Source organism: Pteronotus mesoamericanus, unplaced genomic scaffold (genome assembly GCF_021234165.1).
Source record: "Pteronotus mesoamericanus isolate MK-2021 breed Mesoamerican mustached bat unplaced genomic scaffold, CSHL_Meso_final contig_221, whole genome shotgun sequence".
NCBI classification, from domain to species: Eukaryota; Metazoa; Chordata; class Mammalia; order Chiroptera; family Mormoopidae; genus Pteronotus; species Pteronotus mesoamericanus.
Window position 1 is genome coordinate 17647384 of NW_026555092.1, and position 18872 is coordinate 17666255.

The 18872-nt window shown below is 48.2% G+C and overlaps 1 protein-coding gene across 1 annotated transcript in view; it reads left to right on the forward strand.

Annotated features, from left to right (window-relative positions):
- CFAP57 (cilia and flagella associated protein 57) overlaps positions 1–18872 on the forward strand; it is a 54881-nt gene that overhangs the window by 35634 nt on the left and 375 nt on the right. Inside the window, exons 17-21 of the mRNA XM_054571607.1 lie at positions 841–984; positions 4176–4292; positions 5561–5695; positions 5773–5916; positions 13343–13475. Of these exons, the coding sequence (XP_054427582.1) occupies positions 841–984; positions 4176–4292; positions 5561–5695; positions 5773–5916; positions 13343–13475 (673 nt within the window). The remainder of the gene's footprint in view (positions 1–840; positions 985–4175; positions 4293–5560; positions 5696–5772; positions 5917–13342; positions 13476–18872) is intronic.

The following is an 18872-nucleotide window of genomic DNA, read 5'->3' on the forward strand; positions in this document are numbered from 1 at the left end:
AAGGTCTTTATTTAGTAAACATTCAATGGATAGATGGACCTCCATTTTCATTATAATTGCTCTGCAACAAATCACCCCAAAACTTAGTGGTGAAAAACAACAACTCTTTCCTTATGCTTCCAGATTCCAGGGGTCTGGAATTTAGACAGGATACAACAGGATGGGTTGTCTTTGTCCCCAGTGTCTGGGGCCAGCAGGGCCTCAGTCAGGGGCACTCAAGCATCTGGGGGCTGGAAGGCCAGCCTATTAGGTGGCTTTCTCATTCATATGCCCAGCCCCTTGGCAGGGACAGCGGGGAGGCTGGGATCAGCCAGGACAGTCCACCAGGGCACCTAACGTGTTCTCCAGCCTGGAGGTCTCCATGTAGTGGCCCTGTTTATGTAGCAGATGGCCTCCCCTGAGAACCAGGTGGCAGCTGCTTAGCCTTTTCTCAGCTAACCTGGGAAGCCACACAGCATCACATAAGCTACATTCTGTGGGTTACAAGTGAGTCATAAGTCCAGCCAGATGCAGGGGGAGAGAATCAGATCCTACCGCCTAAGAAGAAGCATAAGGTCATCTTGTACAAGGGCTTGCAGGATGAAAAATACTGTCGAGGCCAGCTTCAGAAAACACTCGGCCACAGCCTGTCTGTGAATGAGTGAGTGAACGCACAAAGTCCCGGCCCAGGAGCCGAGGGTGAGCAGTGCCGCAGCCCAGCAGGGAGCCAGCCTTTGTATCCCCAGCAAGGAGAGCTCTCTGCGGCCTCTTCAGTCAGGAGGGCACAGGATGTACGGTCTTTGCCTAAAGGGACCCCACATACCCAGGCCTCCGGACACCTCACTTCTCTCTCACCTACAGGAGAAGCGAATTTATGATCTAAAAAAGAAAAATCAAGAACTAGAGAAATTCAAGTTTGTCCTCGACTACAAAATAAAGGAGCTAAAGAAGCAAATAGAACCTCGAGAGAATGAGATCAGGGTGATGAAGGAACAGATTCAGGAGGTGAGAAGCCAGCTGCTATGCCCTGCCCGCTCCAACCCACTGCCACCTCCCCTACTATTCCTGGCTGGCCTGCGGGAATGAAAGGACACTCTCTTCACAGTCCCTCCCTGCTCCCAAGGTGTGTGCAGCCTCTGCTCTGCAGAGGATGCCACAAAGAAGGCCCAACCAGGTGTTCAGGTGTGCAACAGCAAAATGCTTTGGGATTTGGCTTGCTGCAAGTCCTCAGAGCAGACTCTGGCCCTATGAGCACTTCAGGGTGTATGCTCAGGGCCCTCAAAGGGAAACGCGGCTGTTGGGCCTTCAGCCACCAGGGGGAGATGTGCACTCAGCCACCAGCCCTGGGCACCGAAAGGTACAGGCCTCCAATTCAACATTTTTTTCTCAGACTGGAAATGTTGGTTGGGGCCCTGTGCTTGGACTTCATCTGATAAGGAATGGGAAGTCTTCAAAGGCCCTTGAGCAGGAGAGTGGCAAAATTAAGTGTGTGTTTTAGAAAGCAAACAGGATGAAGGTAGCAAAACTAGAAGCAAGAGCACCTGGAGGAGGGCTTCTGAGAGCCCAGTGAGGTACAGGTACCCCTAAATGGCCCCTCTGCCCCTTGGCATTGCATTTCCTTATGACATGTGTTTACCTGTCAGCCTCCTCTCACTGGGCAGAAAGCAGCTGACAGTGGGGTCTTTGGTGGTTGAAAAACTGAATTCATGACCCCCACCCTCCTCGTTTCCCATTTCTCAATAAATGGCACCCCACCCCACCCATGTGCTTAAGGTAGACATGTAGAAGTCTCCTTGATTCTACCTTTCCCTTAACTCCTACACCCACGTCACCACGAATGCCTATCTGATCGATATCCAAAAGACGTCTCAAATCCAACCCTCCTTACTTTCTGTGGCCATCACCGTGGCCCAAGCCTCCGTCACCTCTGGTCTGGACTTGACTCCAACCTCCAGTCTCCTCTCCACATAGAGGCCACGGCGAACCCCCCATGGTATCACATCCCACCTAGAATAAAAGCCAGACTCCCTACAGAGGCTCCAGAGGCCCTGCATAACCCAGCCTCCACCTCCTCTCCAGCCTCACCCCCAGGCTCCCTCCCCTTCTCCAGTCCATGGGCTTTCTGACAGTTCTGAGGACAAGCCAAGCTTTTCCCATGTCAGGACCTTTGCATTGCTGCCACTTCTGCCCAGAAGGCTCCAGATCTTCACACAATTGGTTTTGCATCTTTCAAAGTCTCGGCTCATAGGTCACCTCTTCATGGAGGCCTTCCCTGACCTCCCTATCCAAAATAACATCTGGTTCCCCCTCCATTTTCTCTGTGCTGAGCAGGGATAGCAAGTAAAAAGGTGTCAGAGGGCATAGGTGGCAACTAGAACTGGATCCACAAGCGCTATGGTGGAGAAAAACAAAGCCTTTTCTCTAGGAGGCTCAGGAAAGAAGCCAGGATCAGTCCAGGGTTGGGCGGTCCAAGGAGCTGGGTCCCGGTGGCAATGACTTTTTCCCTGGCCTCTGGGGTCAGGGGGGTGTCCTCAGCTAACCACAGAGCTGAGTCCTCTGGGCCTGCTGCTATTCCTGAGTGACTTCAGGGCCCAGAAGCCACAGCCAGAGAATATGAAAAAGAGCAGAGGTCCCACCTACCTGAAAATCAATGTGCTGCAGGCCCTGAAAATCGATCCTCCTTTCTTCCTCCTCATTTCTTCCTCCTCATTTGACATATTTGTCAACTGGGTTTAAGATTGAGTCAGTCACTTTCTGCCCCAACATAACTGAGAGCTTATTTATTTCCTTTCAGGGGCTGGGCCAACCATGGCATTGATTCTCAGCAGGGGATGTGTCCCAAACCTGGGAGTGAGCACACAGGGCCCCTCCTACCCACCCTGGTACCAGTTGCTTCCAGGGCCAAAAGCCGAGCCTGACTCCTTCCTCAGAGGTCTCTCATCTTGGGGCTCCCTCTGGGGTCCAGAGACACATTTGGGCTCCTCTGCCTGTACAACATGCTTTCAATATTGAGGAGAGTTGTGTTCAGAACATGAGTGGGGCTCATTAGGACCTCCTGGTGTCCCCGGGAGCCTTGAAACCTGAACAGAGGGCCTGAAATAGACAAGAGGGCTACCCCAGCCAGCCAGCCATGAACAAAACCAGAGAATGGTCCCTTCTCCCCAAAATGGCAAAGCTCTCTGTTGGCGGGAACTCTAGGGTCCACCAGATTTAGTGTGTAAACGAGCATCGCTGCTCCCCTTGGGGGGAATTAGATCAACTGAGAGCTCGCCTGCAGCTGGTCTCGCCCTCATCAGAAGCTCCAGTCGGCAGTCACATCTTTGGTTAGTAAAAATGCAACAACAAAGAAAATCTTTCAGAAGCTCCTTGTGGTTTCTTCTTTCTCTCTCTTTTTTTTTAAATTAAAGGTTTTATTTATTTATTTTTAGAAAGAGGAAGGGAGAAAGAAAGGGAGAGAAACATCAATGTGTGGTTGCCTCTCTTGCATCCGCTACTGGGGACTTGGCCCACAACGCAGGCACACTTCCTAGGCTGGGAATGGAACCCAGGACCCTTATGGTTCGTAGGCCAGCACTCAATCTCCTGAGCTACACCAGCCAGGGCTGCTCTTTCTTTTGAAGATGGGACACTCCTCTGTTGTACTTTTTAAGACCTTTTCAACAGAGTGATGAGGCAGAGCTTCCTTCTCAGCTTCCTCTTTCCTGTCTTATGCCTTTGTCTGGGGACGTCTACACGCTGGTCCCTCAAAACTTTCTGCTTTAGAATCGACACTGATGTGTTGTGGCCCAAGCGGGTCAAGATGCACTTACACAACGTCACAAAGAAGCCAAGGAAGGTGCTTCTCTGCAGGACCCTGCCTCAGGTTACAGTTAAGTTTCCAGTGCCTGGGAGTTATCAATTTATAAGGAATGTAAGAGAAAGCAATGAGCTTGGCTGAAGAAATGAGGCAACTAAGAGTGGAAAATTCATAGCCTGGCTATGGAAACATGTGATTGTGTTAACATGTCAGCCAAGGTGGTGGGACCTTTGGGGATGGCAAGCAGTAAGAAGAAAGGTTTTGTTTCAGAAGACATGTGGGAACTAGAAAAGACATATCCTGATATCGAGGGAGACATTCCCATGGAAAGACTTCAATTCAAACTTAATTTTCATTCTCCTACTTTCTTATTCTTCACCCTGTCTCTTGTTCTCTACAGATGGAAGCTGAACTAGAGCGTTTCCATAAGCAGAACTCCCAGCTGGAGCTGAACATCACAGAACTGTGGCAGAAATTAAGAGCTACCGATCAGGAGATGCGCAGAGAGAGACAGAAGGTGTGAGGATTCTCAGCGTCTGGCAGCTCTTGGATTCGGGATCTGGCCCCTGTGTGGTGCAGGCAGCTGGCTTCTCAGAGACAGAGTCAGCCCACTGCTAAGATAAATTCCCATTTTAACTCACATCGTTGCTCACAGCCCTGCCAGATTTCAGGCCCGTGCAAATTTACATGTCTGAATCCACCTGAGACTATAAAGTGCCTTTGGGTAAAGAGACCAAGGGGCAGGAGACCATTTTTGTGGCAATGCGCGCAGCCCTGGCTCATTTGTCCTGGGAAGGACCATGCTCAGAGAGGTCATTTGTAGTCAGCAGTTAAAGACCTTGGCTACCAAATCAATACAGAGCCTAGGAGGACCTCAGAGATCACCTGTTTCAGTCTCTTTGTGTAAGAAATAAGGAAGGCAGGGCCAGAAAGACTAGGAGGTTAAGAAACTTCACCTGGCATCCACAGTTAGTACGTACAGAGGCAGTACCAGGAACCAAATCTTCTGGCCCTGGGCCAGGACGTGGCTGCACCCTCACCTGCTGGCACGGGGCACCTGGTAATGTTGGTTGGATCAGGTTGAATTTTTCCATCCCCCACATTAAGCATTGGCTCTGTACTAGGTAACACTAGAAGCTGCTACAGAGCTACAAACGTGAATGGACACAGATCCTGCCCTTCACAAACTGAAAAGATTCACAGGCGATTTGTGGCATGTGCATGATAATTATAACACACGGTGGAAAATTATGGAATATGAGTAAAGGGCTAGGGGAGCCAGGAGAAAGGAGAGACTCACTATGTTGGGACTAAGGGAACATGGGTACCAGAGAAAGCATGATGGAAAAGGGAGGATCTAGCCCCATTTTGTCTTTTTCTTCCGCCCACCCATCACAGCAGCCCTCAGGAAGGACAAACCCGGGGTGAGCTGTAAAGGGGTCTGGAAGCCCTGGCCCAGGGACCTGCAGGAGGGAAGTGGTCCTCCAGCTTGGCTCAGAAAGGAATGAGGGTGCCTACTGCGCTTCCTTGCATCTCCTCAGGCCTGTAGTCCTGAAAGAAACCAGAGCCAAAAAAGGAATCCGTCTGTGTCCTCTCAAAGATGATGCTGTTCAGGCCAGGTGCACAAGAGTTTTAGTGCCTCCACCTCCAGGCTGTGTGCCCATCTAGGCCTCTGTGCCCAAGTCCCAGATGAGGTGTCTCTTGTCCCTTTCTGCAACCATTAGCCTGCAGCCCCTGGCCCTGGAGAATCCCTTCGGTGCCAGAAATAAGCACCTCTGATTGCAGGAGCGGGACCTGGAGGCGCTGGTCAAACGGTTTAAGACAGACCTACACAACTGCGTGGCGCACATCCAGGAACCGCGGCAGCTGAAGGAGAAGGTCCGGCTTCTCTTTGAGAAGTACGTGCAGCGAGCAGACATGGTGAGCTCTGCCTCCCTGCCCGCCTCCCTTTCTCGCCTGGTCTCCCCTCGCTCACTGAGAACCTTCTGCCCCATCAGGTGGAGATCGCAGGGTTGAACACAGACCTGCAGCAGGAGTACACCCGTCAGCGGGAGCACCTGGAGAGGAACCTGGCAACTCTCAAGAAGAAGGTGGTGAAGGAGAGTGAGCTGCACCGCACCGACTACGTCCGCATCATGCAGGTACCTGTGCGCTCCCAATCAGCTCTCTCAGAGGCTAAGGCATCCAGATAAGAGAACTATAAGGGCCCCTCAGAGACCACTCAACACCCAGGGCTTCTCAAGTGTCCAGGGGACCCACTGGCTTTCCCTAAAACTTGCTCCTTGACTCCTCTCCTCTGGCATCCCAGAGCCCGTCCTGGCTGTGCATGGCCCCAAGCCCTACCTGCAGGTTCCTCAGGCATTTCTGGGCCCGGCCGCCCCACCAATATCCATGCATCTCTCCCCTCTCCCTTCACCTATTCCTTTCCTCTGCCCCATCTTTATCCACAGCACTTCTGTGTCCTGCCTCACGCCTCTTGCTGAGCCCTCTCCCTCTGGACCCTCCTCCAGTGACTTTAGCTCGCCTAAGTCACAGCTTTCCTTTTCCTTCCCTCCATTTCCGACTTCTGTTTCACCTTCCTTTGTTCCGCTGCTTTTTATTCTGCTACTCGTATCACCTGGTCCCTGCTGGCCAAGGTCTCTCCTCTGAACACGCCAGTCTCCACCCACCTCCTCTGACTTTCCAGTTGCCTCAGGTTCCTTCCCTTATCTCTTGGGTGCAGAGCTAACCACGCCCACCCTCAGAGGCGGCCTCACTTTGATTTAATGAGAAATCCACACCCACCTCCCAGATCTTCGGCAGGGCTGAGCAGAGAGAACCTGACCCCAATACCTCCACCTCCACTTAAGCCCATCGTCAGGCCTGCCAGTCAGGCCTCTTCTGCCAGATTTCTGTTTGGGTATCAGTATTGTCTGAGGCAATAAATGTGAATTAATCAGAATCTCATTAATAAGGCACATTCCTTTCTATGCTTATATTTCGTTAATGCCATAATTACAATACTGGAATGGGGAAGGGCGGCAGGTGGATTGAGACAAACCAGTGTCCAGCTTGGCCAGTCCCTTCGCCACTGGGCAGAGCACCTGGCAGCTCAGGCCCGACCCAGGCATGGTCGGTCTCGTGCCATCTTACAAGTAGCCCCTGCTTAAAGGCAGCCCACACCATCAATGACCGCTGCCCCCGCCAGGGCCGTGAGAGCAGCCAGAGGCCCAGGGACAGGAGTGGGTGCAATTGGCGAGGCACTTAGGCAGGAGCAGCTGATACACAGAGCCATTGCTAAGGGTCTCAAGGGCCCCCAAGCATGAGGAACCCACCAGGGAGTGCACCGCACAGGGCGGTGGGACCAGTGGGACCGCAGGAGCAGTTGTCGGCAGGTGACGCTGCTGAGCTCTCGTCTGTGCCCTGCTACCAGGACACAGGCCTGGAGGGTCTGCCAGGGGCGGATATCTGTCTCCATGCCAAGCAGACCCCCTAAGCAAATGTCAGTCTGAGCAGAAGAAGGAAAAGGAAAGAAAGTGGAGACTGCAGGCTAGCCAGGAGGTGCAAGCATCTGCATGAGGACACTCAGGGGTCCTCTTTTGCTCCTCAGTACCCCGAGAGACCTTGTGCCCACTCCTGCTTCGCCAGGTGCAAGTCAGGTAAAGGAGCAGAAGAGGCGCAACAGGGCTCCTGGCCAGCCCTGCCGCTGCCTGATGGCAGCAGAGGGAAACCCCTGGTCTTTCCTTGAGCAGCATTGTAAACCCATGTGCCATGGAGCCCATAGAAGTGCCCCAGACAACTGCAGGGAATAAGAGCAGGGCCAGGAGGCAGGGTCCCCACCCGTTGACTAGGAGACAGCTTGCTTTTTACCACAGGCTGTGTAAGATTTTGTTTGAAAGATTTTTTTTTAAAGGAAAACTTCCAAAACAACTGGTCTGGCCCTGGCTAGGTGGCTCAGTGGGTTGGAGCATAGTCCCATAAACCAAAAGTTTGCAGGTTCGATCCTGGTCAGGGCACATGCATGGGTTGTGCGTTCAGCCTCCCCATCTGGGTGCGTACAAGAGGCAACCGATTGATGTTTCTCTCTGGATGGATGTTTCTCTCCCTCTCTCTCTCCCTCCTCCCTCTCTAAAAAATCATTAAGCATGTCCTTGGATGAGGATTAAAACAAAAAAAAAAAAAACACAAAAACCACTGGTCTGGGTTTTAAAAATTGTTCCTTTCTTTGATCTTAGGTTGAAGGGGAGGGGCTGGGCCAGGGCCAGGCAAGGTGCTGGGCAGGCGCTGACACTGTGCAGACCTTGTTTATCCTGCCTCGGCCACTCTCATGGGGATGCCCTGAGTAAATTCCTTAACTTCTTCAGGAGCTACCTTCCCTATCTATAAAATGGGGAAGAAAACACCAACTTCAGTGAGTTAATGCAAAGTTTCAATGAGATAACTAATATGAAGCATTCGGCACTGGCCAGGTATAGAACGGGTGCTCAAAAAATGTTATTTCCCTTCCTGTCCACCAAGCAAAAGGCCTATTGAAGAACCAAGTTGGAAATCCAGTGGGAAAGCCTAGAAGGCCACCACAATACAGACCAGGGGTACCTGTGGGCTGGGGAACAAGAGAGGGAACTGCTCAACTGATCCCAGACCACCCGCTAGGGCCTGGGCGGGTGCCTGATGCACTTCAGTCCAGAAAAGACAAGGAAGGCCAGGGTGGACACGGCATCATAGAGGAACTCATTAGAAAACAGAAAATGAGGTCACTATCTCATTTGAATGGTCAAACAGGAGCACGGAGCTTCCAGCATGCTTGCAGATATGAAAACGAGTTGCTGTAGAATACAAATATGTAGGGCACATACTTTATTCATTCAGTATACATGTTCTCAGGGCTTCTTCCAGGGCAAGATCTGTGCCGTCCATGCAGGGTTCCAAGATGAGTGTGACAGCGTGCCCACCCCCAGGGAGCTCATCGGAGGGAATTCGAGCGAGATATGAGGAAGCACTGCCCCACACAGTGTACCCAGTGCTGGGAGCTCCCCGTAGAGGGAGCTTCAGTTAGGGGAAGCGGCACCTGAGCGGGACCATGAAGAGTGAGTAGAGGGTGGGCTGGGAGCAAGTAGGGGAAGAGCCTTTCAGGCAGAGGGCACGACCTGAGAAGAGGCAGAGAAGAGCGAGGTCTGTGGTGTGCTTGGGGACCCAGGAGTCCACAGACCTTGATTGCACAGCATGGGGACAGGGAGAAGGACCCACTGGAACAGCAGGCAGCTTAGGGTCGCACTGGAAGGGCTTTCTATGCCACACCAAGAAGCATAAAGCTTATCTGATAAGTAGGCGCCACCTAATGTTTCTTAAGCAAGTAGGGGTGTTATCTGTTCCAAAAGGTTAAGTCAGTTGGCAGGTGGAAAGGCCGGTGGGGAAACCCACATTACAGGAAGATGAGAAAGACTCAGAACGGAGAAATGTCAAATGACATTTCAGACTGGAAATGATTAATAGAGATGTCAGGTTAGACATGAGAAGAAGATTTAAAGGAGAGCAGAGAAATGGGTCATTTGTGTAATTAGGCAGACGGCGAGCCCACCAACTGTGAATTCCAGAAAAATGCCACCAATGCAGGGCTTCCAAGTTCACAGAATAATTTGAACAAGTTATTCAAGAATACCAAGCTCACACTTTGCTCTTTCCACATGGCCAGTCTTAAAGATACTAACTCAGGAGACACCAGTAGGGGGCGCCATAGGCATTCTTTCCCTTCCATGCCTTTTGCGGATATTAGATGTGCCAGCCAGTTTCCATCTGGGGCTCTCTGGCGGCACTCTGCACCTAAGGAAACCCTGGACAGCCTGGGGTAGCCCTGTATGTGGAACAGAAGGCTTTTTACATCAGTAGACCTTAGCCTTCCTGGCCGGTCTCTCATACATACCCTTGGCACTTGATGAACCCCGGGCCACTGAGAAGCTGACCGGGGGCGTCTGGAGAATTGGAGGGGTTTTTGCAGGCCTTCCTGACCCAGGCAGGATCAGGACCAGAAGGCTCAACATATCTGTTTCATTCACAGTTTAAATTCACAAAGCTACCGAAGCACATGGAGGCATACCTTGTTTTATTGAGCCTCACAGATACTGTGTTTCCACAAATTGAAGGTTTGTGGCAACCCTGCATCAAGCAAGCCTCTCAGTACCATTTTTCCAATAGTTCAGACCATAGTTAGCATTTTTTTAGTAATAAAGTATTTTTAACTAAGATACGTACGTTGTTTTTAGATAGAATGCTATTGCACATTTAATAGACTATAGTATAGTATAAAAATAACTTTTATATACCCTAGGAAACCGAAACATTCATGTGACTTGTGTTGCTTGCTTTATTGCGGTGGTCTGGAACCAAGCCTGTAATATCACCCGGAGGTACACCTGCCTGCAAGCTGCCTTCAGTGTGACCTCTGCATCCCGGGAACACAAACCACCCCGGAAAGTGCTCTTCAGGGAGGGGAGCCCAATCAACCCTTGAAGTTCTGATTAGTTTTATTATTATCATCAAGTATTTAGTGCCTCAGTCCCTGCTTGCACCCTCTTGACTCGGCCTGAAACACTCCCCTGCCCCCAGCCGCCCCCACGGAGCCTTCCTCACACAGGGTGAGCGCCCCTCTCCAAACTCTCACGGCGTCTCTTGGCATTGGATCTAAGCTGGACTTCCTACGTCTGGCACAAGAACCAGTGCATAGCAGGGTTTTAGGAACTGGTTCTTAAGTAATTTTTATGATTGAATGAGCAAACCAGCAAAAGACCAAACAGAACTGGGGAATCAGGCTGCGTTGATTGATGGGTATCCATCACACCCTGATAAGGACTGAGCCATGTCCTGGAGATCCATTAGGTGGCCAGCATCATGGAGGTGCCCGAGGGGTCAGAAATGGGCATTCACACCAAAAGGTACCGGGAGCCAGAAGTTCCAGGCATGTGACAGGGTTGTGGAAGAGGGTCGGGCCGGGGGGGGGGGAGGAAACTAGGGCGGGGTTCACTTGGGGCCATTATGATAGCAGAGGGGAGAGATGTTGAGAGCTGGTTATGAATCACAGCAGGAAGGGAGGACATGAGATCCAGTTCAGACACAAAATCCACAGGATTCAGTGACAAAATGGATGGAGATGACCAAGAAGAAGTAACTAAAGATAGTATGGAGAGGCCTGGGGAAATGGTACTCTCGGCCTCTCGTTTTTATTCTGATTAGTATTAATCACTGCGTTGAAGGCGACGGGAGAGCGAAGCTGAGTGACACCAAGCAGGAGGAGGAGTGCGGGGGGCTCCTGAGTGTGCGAGTTGCCCGTGAGCCTGCTGCGGCCCTGCTGCGGCTCCTCGCTGTGTCCTCCGTCCCGCCCGACCTTTACCCGCCCCCCTCTGGTTTGTAATTTCCTCATTGGTAAGAATCTCGTCTTATTCAACTTGTGTGCACTGCATTAGTTATTCATTTGCTTATCCATTCCACAAATATTTATGGAGCACCACTTACAGGCAAGGCAGAGTCCAAGGTCTTAAAATCCAATAAATACACATTTAATTGATCGTGTCATGATTTGAAGTTGGCATGGAGAGGTTCCGGGGCGGGACTGGCAGAGTTTTACTGGAGAGCTGCTGGGAAGGAAATGCAGATTCATCACCCAGGCCTGGGTGGGTTAAGAGGGTAAAAGATCAGATGGAGAAAAGCTGCTGACTTCACGCGAAAACAGACACAGAGCCTGGCCTGAGAACAAGGGACCGCAGGGGCTGGGCGGGCACTGCCAGGAGGGGGGATGAGGATGCTAACAGGAAGCGATACACTGACACGCTGAAGGTATATTTGACATTAGATAAAGGGGCTCTGGAGGGAAAGACCATGATGGGGGTCTCCAGTTCAGCCCCCTTCCCCCTTGGGTCCCACAGGCTCGTCCCCGTAACTGAGAAGTGCCGTGAGGACTCGGTGAGAACGGCGCTTGGGGCCCTCCTGTTCTCTGGGCTCGGACTCCACTCTCCCCACTCCCGGACCATGTCCCGTGTGGAAGCACAGCTTGTCCCTGGCACAAGTCCGTTTTATGTAGGTTCGGCCTGCGTTTGCCTTTTTTGGTGCTCGCGCCCTCCAGGCCTTGCTACCCACCGGTGGTCTGGCTCACAGAGCAGCCGCAGCACCTTGGGAGCTGGTTAGAAATGCAGACTCTCAGGGCCAGCTCCGGGCCTACCGAGTCAGAAGCTGCATTAACAGGACCCTCAGGTGATTCCTTTGCTGATCATATGAGAGGCACCGAGTGCTGTGGCTGTGGGCTCTGAGAGCAGAGAGTCCAGTGTCTCTCTGGGCCCATGGTGAAGGGGGCACCTCCACAGAGCCTTCCTTGGTGCGCTCGTGTTGAGTGTGAAAGGAAGGTGTGGAAAGGGAAGAGCGTTGGTTCCCAGGGTACAGAGCCCCCACCACCCGGCCTCCCGCAGGCTCTTCATCCCCACTCCTCTCCGCTCCCCTCTCTCTCTTGGCATTCCAGTGCCACAGGCTGCTGCAGGCCCCCCCCCCACCCCCAACACCAGCTCTCCCCCTGCTGTGCCAGTTGTCTGGGAAAGCCCTTCCCTTCTCCTTGGTAAATTTTTCAAGCCTCAGCCCAAGGGTCAATGCCTAGGAATCCACCCCGGTCATTCAGGCAGAGCTGGCCGCTTTTCCTCTGGGCCCTACTCCTGTATCACAGCAAGGCAGCCACCACGCTACACTGAGCCCAGGTTCGCCGCTGGACCCTGAACTCCTCAAGAGCAGAGGCTGGGACTCACAGGGCCAGCACAGTGCCTGGCACATAATTAGTCTGCTCAGTATGTATTGGATGGATGATGCCTGGATGGATGGATGGATGGATGGATGGATGGATGGATGGATGGATGGATATTGTCAAACACAAGAGAAATGAACTTCCAGTGGATATCGCAAGTGTTAATTATCCATTTACTTTTCTGTGTTCATCACTAACCGGTGTGCTCTTGGGGGCAGAAACCATGCCTTTTTTCTGTCTGCATCTCAGGGACATGGTAGACACCTTAAAAATGTAGGTTGAACAATTACTGGGGGAATAGGAGTAAAGTACAGGGCAGTGCTTGAGTTCAGGGCTCTGGGGTCAGGCTGTCAGGGTCACCATCCTGGCTCTGTCACTTGGTATCTAGGTAATTTGGACAAGTCACATTACCCCTCTTTGCTTCAGTTTTCTCTTTTGTAAAGTTGTGATGATCATAGAATCTACTTATAGAGCTATTATGCTACTGCAATGCATTAAATTCACATGAAGCTCTTAGAGAAGTGTTGTTGTTGCCATTGATGTTGGAAAAAGGCTGGCTGGATGGGACTAGTGTGCACTGTCTGTATCTTTTGCTGCCAGAGTCCACCTGCAGGTAAGGTGGCTGGTACCTCCAGAGGCTGAGCCATAAGCTAGGGTAAAGACTCACGCCTCAACAGAGGAACCAGAGCATTAATCTGGGTCCAGGACCAGCCCCACCCACTCCCCACACCCTCAGCTCTGACCGGGGCAGGACCTATGCCCACTGATCACTCATCCATCCACACTCACTCTCTTTTCCTTCTTTTCTGCAGGAAAATGTCTCCCTCATCAAAGAGATTAATGAGCTCCGCAGGGAGCTGAAGTTCACCCGCTCCCAAGTCTATGACCTTGAAGCAGCCCTGAAACTGACCAAGAAAAGCCAACCACAAGAGGTTTCAGAGGCAGGTAATGTCACCAGTGGCTAAAGAAAATGGGCATCGGGACAAAGGGACCAATAGCAGCCATGAGCAGGTCTCCCTTCAGTTTCCAAGGCTGTCTCTCCGAAGTGTCCGCCTATACAGGTCGCATCCTCCCCGTGGCCTTCTGGAAGCCTCTGCAAGCCACACGCTTCTCTTGAAGGATCTGTGAGGACCCTATCACACTCAAATATATGCAGGTCCAAAATCTGTGGGGTTGGCTACAGTGTCAGAATTTAGAATCTTTCAGATGTTAGAGCAGCAATTCTCAACCTTTTCATCTCATGGCACACGTAGTTAATTACTAAAATTCTGAGGCACACCAAAAATATATAATATTTTTGCTGACATGATGAAAAATGAGGTATAATTTTGATTCATTCACACCAGGCAGCTATTGTGGTGTTGGCTGTTGTCATATTTTTATTAGACAATCTAAGGGAAAAGAGGTCAGTGCCTCTGACTGAATAGTCAGGTATTGCATGTTTTAAAAATTCTTAGGGTGCGCCAGTTGAAAATTGCTGTCTTAGAGCATACTGTATGCTGTATGGCACAGGATCGCCCTGTAGGGGTCTGGGGCAGTGCCCTGAAAGCAAACACATTAGTATTTCTGTTGTGAAACAGATGAACATTCACACCAAACTTCGGAAGTTAAAAAGGCTTTTTATTTTTAGAGCTTCCTGACTTTTAGAACTGTGGCTAAGGGATTGTAGACCTGTACAATTAAAGACAAAAAAATCAGAAGTTATTTAAAGGGTGGGTTGACATTCTGAGTTATTACTGCAGTTATATCCTAAAGTTCCTCTGAATTTCTGACAGCCAAGGCAAAAGAGGAAACAAAGAAATATGATTATTTACATAGTTTTCATTTATGGGAAAAGGAAGTTTCTTTTTCTGGAGAAACAAACCTTTCTCTGGCATTAAGTTCCATGAAAAACTTATAACATGGATGCTTATGAAAGGGATGTTAAATAACATAACTGATAGTCACTAACTATGGGTTTTCAGACAATAAAAAAAACATTCTTCAGGTATCCATTTCTTACCTGGACAGTCAATAAAAACTAAGAGTATAAGGCATTTCTATGGAAAATTAAGCCAGTATGGTTCAAGTGTATTGTTTTCTGGTGGTTTACATGCAGGAATTGTTTTCTAGTGGTTTAGAAACCTTGGTGAACTGAAACATCCCATGGCTGTTCAGATAACTTTCAAGTATCAGTTGTCTCATGTACTGTGATTATGTAAGATGCTGTCATTGAGGGAAGGTGGCAGAACAACACTAAGTTACTCTCTGTTCTCTTTCATCACTTCTGTGAGTCTTAAACTCTCTCTCTATACATATACACACACACATATGCATATATACACACGTATATATATATATTATATATATATAATATATATATATACACATACATATGATTTTGTTGTCTCCTGTGCCCTTTTTACTATAGTTGAATAGAACTGGACACAACAGCACACACTCCGAGTAGTGCCTGAAGTGCCAACATTAGATCTAGAGAACAACACAGGAGCATGTGTGTTACAAAGACCGAGATACTCGGCCTCTTGGAGGTGAAACCCCCTTCAGTTGGAGGGGACGCATAGAGAGAGGTGCCTGTGAACAGCTGCAAAATTTCTCCTTAAAAAATATTTTGAATATGCCCAAGTGTCCTAGCAAATAATCAAATTGAGACCTCCTCAGGATGATGTAGGATATATCCAGGTTTTTCTTATGACAGTCATGGAAATTTGCAGACATTTTCAAAGACTGAGAGAAAAGTCTAATGAATCCATCCCCTGACTTCAACAAATAGCGATTTCTGTCACTCTTGCTTCATCAGTATCCCTACCCCCCAGTTATTTCCCACCACACCCACCAGGGATTATTTTTAAACAAAGCAAACATCATCTCACTCATGTGATATAGTTGTCTCATGGGGATATTGTTCATGTCAGTTGAAGGCACATATTACCAATTGTCTGCCTCGATCATGAAAAACCTAAGTGTAACCTCTTGGTGGGAGCGTAGGCCCACTGAGCCACGTTAGCCCAGAATATATATCCTCAAGTTGTTTCAGGAACTGACCGATTCAGTTGGTTTTTAAGAATTCTTTATCCAGACAGGAGAGGTTGCCATCCCCAAACCACCATTTTAGTTTTAGCCACCTTTATTATTAAGTTTTCACTCACACGATTAACTAACAGGTCTGATAGACATACCTGCTTGTTTTCCATTACTAAAACCGTATCATTAGAAAGTCTAATTAAAAATAGCTCATTGAAAACCTACTAAAATGGCATAAATAAACCATAAGGTCAAAGAAAACCCAAAGGAAGCAAGAGATACAAAATTTTGAAAGCTGGAAAATTGGTACGTGCGTGGTAACCCACTTCGTCAGTGTAAGAAACCTGACTCCTATACCAGGATCGGGACAAGTAGAGGAAACCTGACATACACACAGAACCTCGAAAGGCCCGGGCATTGGCAGCAGCAGGCATCTCTGGAAGTGGGGATAAAGGTGGGGCTAACAATGAGAGGAAAAATCTTGAGAAGCTATTTGGTCCTCCCAGTATCTAATGCAGTGGTTAAAAACAGACCATCACCAGGGCCACCATCACGAAATTTTAGAACACCAGAGTACACAGAAAAAAATCTTCCAAACTTCCAAAGAGGATAAGGAGAGAGTTCATGCAAAGGGTCAAAAATTCCTACTGCAAAATGCAAAATCAACCCACAAAAATCAGTTGCATTTCTATATACTAACAAGAACATTCCTAAAAGGAAATTAAGAGAACAATTCCATTTACAATAACATCAAAAAGAATAAAATAGGAATAAACTTAATTAAGGAGGCAAAAGACATTTACACTGAAAACTACCAAACATTGCTGAGAGACATTAAAGATGCCAATAAGCAGAAAACGGCTCATGATCATGAATTGGAAGACAATATTGTTAAGATGTCAATATTACCCAAAGCAATCTACCGATTCAATGCAGTACCCATCAAAAGCTCAGTAATGTTTTTGGCAGAAATAGAAAATCCAGCCCTGGCTGGTGTGGCTCAGTTGGTTGGAATGTCATCCAGTAAACCCCAAGGTCACAGGTTTGATTCCTGGTCAGGGTACATCCCCAGGTTGCAGGTTCAGTCCCCGATAGGGGCGTGTATGAGAGGCAACTCATTGATGTTTCTCTCTCACACCAGTGTTTCTCTCCCTCTCTCTCTCCTTCCTTTCCCTCTCTCTAAAATCAATAAGCATGCCTGCAGGTGAGAATTTAAAAAAAAAAATCCATCCTGAAATTCATGTGGAATCGCAAGTTAACCAAAATAACCAAAACAACCTGAAAACGAATGAAGCTGGAGGTCTCATACTCACTGATTTTGAAAACTTACTGCAAAGCTATAGTAATCAAAATAGTGTGATGCTGGCATGAAAACAGACATACAGATCAATGGAATAAAATAGAGAGCCCAGAAATAAATCTTCACATATATGATTAAATGATTTCAACATAGATGCTAAGACTATTCAATGTGGAAAAGACAATCTTTTCAACAAATTGTGCTAGGAAAATGGGATAGCCATGTGCAAAAGAATGAAGTTGGACTCTTACTTTATATCATATACAAAAATTAACTCAAAATGAACCAAACACTAAAAATAAGAACTGAAACTATGTAACTTGGAAGAAAATATAGGGGAAAATCTTTATGGCTTTGGATTTGGCAATGATTTCTTAGATATGACATCAGAAACATGGGCAACAAACCCTGGCTGGTGTGGCTCAGTGGACCGAGAGTTGGCCTGTGAACCGAAAGGTCACTGGTTTGATTTCTACTCAGGGCACATGCCTGGGTTGCAGGCCAGTCCCCCAGTTGGGAGTATGCGAGAGGCAACAAATCTTTCTCACACATCGGTGTTTCTCTCCCTCCCTTCCCTTCTCTCTAAATATAAATAAATAAAGGTTTGTGCTTTTTTTTTAAACACAGGCACCAAAAGGAAATATAGATAAATTAGACTACATCAAAATGTAAAACTTTTGTGCATTAAAGAATAAGAGTAAAAAAGCAAACTAAAAAATGGAAGGAAAATATTTACAAACCATGTATATGGTAAAGGATTGATACCCAGAATATATAAAGAACTCCTACACCTCAACCACAATCAAAAAAGAAAAAGAAAGAAAGAAGAGAGAGAGAAAGAGTGATTAAAATATGGGCAAAGGACTTGAATCATCATTTCTCCAAAGGTATATACAAATGGCCAACAAGCACATGAAAAGATGCTCACCACTACTAATGATGAGGGAAATGCAAATCAAAAATACGAGATACCACCTCACACCCATTAGGATGGCTACTATCAAAATAAACCAAATGAAAACAAAAAGAAAAAAGATAAGAAAATAACAGGTATTGGCAAGGATCTGGAGGAACTGGAAACCCAGCCTACTATGTTAAAATGGCATAGTCACTATGGAAAATAGTGTGGCAGTTCCTCAAAAAATTAAAAATAGAATTATCATTTGCATCAGAAATTTCACTTCTGAGTGTATACCCAAAAGAATTCAAAGCAGGGTATCAAAGAGATACTTGTACATCCATGTCCATAGCAGCCATTATTCATAGTAGCCAAAGGTGGAAGTGGCCAAAGTGTCCATCATAGATGAAAGGATAAACAAAATGAGGAATACACATACAGTAGAATATTATTCAGCCTTTGAAAGGAAGGGAATTTTGACATACGATAGAACATAGATGAACCCTGAGGACACACCGTATTAAATGAAATGAGCCGGAAAGGAAAAGACAAGCACCGTACAGTTCCACTTATCTGAGGTACCTCTACAGCAGTCGAACCCATAACAACAGAAAATAGAATTATGGCCGCCAGGGCCTGTGGGTGGAAGAGCATGGGAGCTGTTGTTCACTGAGTACAGAGTCTCAGTTTTGCAAGATGAGTTCTGGAGATTGGTTACAGAACAATGTGAGTATGTTTCATGCTCTGCTAAACCGTACACTTAAAAACGGTTAAGCTGGTCAATTTTGTGTTATACATATTTTACCACAATTTTGTAAAAGGAATGGGGGAGGGGAGTTCATGATTGACCTGTGGAAGTACCGCCGTAGAGGATGAGAGAGTTTGCAGGCTATGGAGGTAAAGCCTTGGAAACTTAGAGGTTACTTTCTTGGCAGCGAGCATCAGGCCTGCGTGGGGTGTGGGGAGTGGGAGGCTGAGCAGCCTGCTCTGGGGGCGGCTCAGGGCAGGGGGCGGGGGGCTCAGGAGAGGGGCAGGGCTGAGGTCATGCTCAGCATTTGTCTATCCCTCCGTAGTGTGTCTCCTCATTTCTCCATCTCTGCAAGACAGTGAAGTGGCTTAT